Below are 2,500 nucleotides of genomic sequence, written 5' to 3'. Positions count from 1 at the left end.
TGACATGGCTGTATGTTACAGTATATTGATTTAGAGGTGATATTGATATAGGGTTCTCCGTGATGAATAGACAGATGAAGTTTGACACAGAGTGATGCATGTAATCAAACTGCTGTTCTCAACATCTCTATTGTGCTCTCTCTGTCTCTCTCTGTCCTCTCTCTCTCCCTCTTTCTCTCTCTCTACCACTCTCTCTCTCTCTCTCACCCCCGCTCACTCTAAATCCCCCCTCCTCTTTCTCTCTCTCTCTCTCTCTCTCTCTCTCTCTCTCTCTCTCTCTCTCTGTCTCTCTCTGTCTGTCTGTCTGTCTCTCTCCCTCTCTCTCTCCCTCTCCTCCTCTCTCTCCTCCTCTCTCCAGCCAACAATGTCTGTTTCTACGGCGAGTGCTCGTACTACTGCTCCACTGAGCATGCTCTGTGCGGTAAGCCGGACCAGATCGAGGGCTCCCTGGCCGCCTTCCTGCCGGACCTGGCCCTGGCCAAGCGCAAGACCTGGAGGAATCCGTGGAGGCGCTCGTACCACAAGCGCAAGAAGGCAGAGTGAGTGTTGTTACCTTACCTTACACTTAGCTGATGCTTTTTTATCCAAAGCGACTTACAGCTGTTTTCAGGGCTCTAAATTAACTTTTTCCACCACCAGCCAATTTGGCTAGTGGACATTTTTTCTTACCAGCCAAACAGAAGTTCAACTAGCCATTTTTTTTAATCTCGCCAAAATAAACTATGCATTAGGCTAGTTATTTTTTTCTAATTAAATGGTCATTTTGTCCAACTGTTTCTACAACACAGATACACTATAGGCCTGCATAGGCTACTATATGCCTACATAATAATTAAGCATATTATAGGCCTAGGCTATATATTTTTTCATTATTTTTTAACTTCTGCTTTATTTTTTACTTTCATTACTTAGGCCTAATTAATTTGATTAGTTTTTGTTCAATTCCTCTGAAAACAGCTGAATCACATCGCACAAGCCACTCACATAACAGACCTTTAACATACAGTAACCAAGCACACAGCCAAACACTACAAAACCTCACATACGCACACCCCAAGGAAGGAGAGATGAGGGGAAAATGAGAGGAGAGAGGAGGAGCTCTTCTCTACCATGCGCAACAAAATGACAAGAAGCCTAGTTTAATTAAAAGTAGCCTAAATAATATCTCGGGAATCTTCGCTTCCTTTGTTACTTCCACAGCTTCGTCGTTGGTTGCTTTTTTTTCTTTCCGATGGCGTGGGCTTTCCAACTTAGTTGCGCCACGACTCTGAACATTTCAGAAGACAACTGAACTGACAGCTACGGTCACACTACTCTGACAGTCGGCTCTCCTCCTCTGCCCTGGTCGCTATTTCGTTCCACAACCACTCATTTTTAACGTCACTATTTACAATTACTACTAGCATTCACCAACACACAGAACCTTGCTCTAACCCCCGCCACATTCTCATCACTCGCACAAAACATAGTCTACAGTAGCGCTATGCCTTATCTGCGTAAGTCCTGTTATTGAAACGGTCAGGGTTTCGCTGCTTCAAAAATGCAGCCTGTTACAGCAAGGTTCATATAGTAATAATAGCAGTAGTGACGGGGTTGTAGCGAAAGCGACGAGAGCATGGGAGGAGGGCTGCCTGTCAGAGTGGTGTGAGCGCAGCTTAGCTGACAGAGGCTGGTCGTCTGAAATGTTTTCAATCCTGGCGCGCGCAACAGCATGGAGTTGACGCTCGATGCACTGGAAAGCCCACGGTGGGAGGCTACGTCGTGACGCTAGTGTCCATGGGTAATGTAGGAAATCTCGCCCTATAACGTTCGTCAGAGCAGCGGTTTACCGTTCATAAGTTACTGTACTCGGGCGCTACTAGCCAAATTGGCGGGTAGGTATTTTTTTCTACTAGCCAAAATGAATTTTCACCCGTGTTTGGCGTGTTGGCGTGTGTTAATTTAGAGCCCTGGCTGCTTTAAAGGGACACTCCACCCATTTTGCATTAGGCTTTCCATTGCTAGACACCCAGTCATACTTTTGAATGCTCTTGCAAAAATCTCTCAATTCCCCCTGAGATAGGAGAAATCCACATTCATCTCTTAACGCTTCCTCTGTCAATGATGTAAAAATGGTCATTTTGCATCATCGACAGAGGAAGTGTAAGAGAGGTGGATTTCTGTTGAGACTACAAGCCTTTTTCCCACCTTTTCAACCCCGCCCATAGGGGGTTGGACCTAATGCTCTAACAGACCTATCACAGATCAGTGTCCCAGTGCTTTTGAAATCACTGGCATTGAGGCTCCAGTAAGCAGTGTTGCCAGATTGGGCTGTTTCCCACCCAATTGGGCTGCTTGGGATGGCCGTCTGCGGGTAAAAATGGCATTTTACAGGAAAACTCGCCCATCTTTCCCATCGAGATCAATAGAATTGGGCGGGATTTAGTGCTTCCAGGCGGGTTTTGAGCATTTTTTGGGCTGGAAATCATCAGCCTCATCTGGCAACACTGCCAGTAAGTCA

The 2,500-nt window shown here is 45.9% G+C and overlaps 1 protein-coding gene across 1 annotated transcript in view; it reads left to right on the top strand.

Annotated features, from left to right (window-relative positions):
• fam20cb (FAM20C golgi associated secretory pathway kinase b) overlaps positions 1–2,500 on the top strand; it is an 85,858-nt gene that overhangs the window by 75,508 nt on the left and 7,850 nt on the right. Inside the window, exon 6 of the mRNA XM_063221639.1 lies at positions 359–539. Within this exon, the coding sequence (XP_063077709.1) occupies positions 359–539 (181 nt within the window). The remainder of the gene's footprint in view (positions 1–358; positions 540–2,500) is intronic.

This window comes from Engraulis encrasicolus, chromosome 17, assembly GCF_034702125.1.
Source record: "Engraulis encrasicolus isolate BLACKSEA-1 chromosome 17, IST_EnEncr_1.0, whole genome shotgun sequence".
Taxonomy (NCBI): Eukaryota; Metazoa; Chordata; class Actinopteri; order Clupeiformes; family Engraulidae; genus Engraulis; species Engraulis encrasicolus.
Note: the sequence above shows the minus strand (reverse complement) of the source record. Positions and strands in the feature narration are given on the sequence as shown.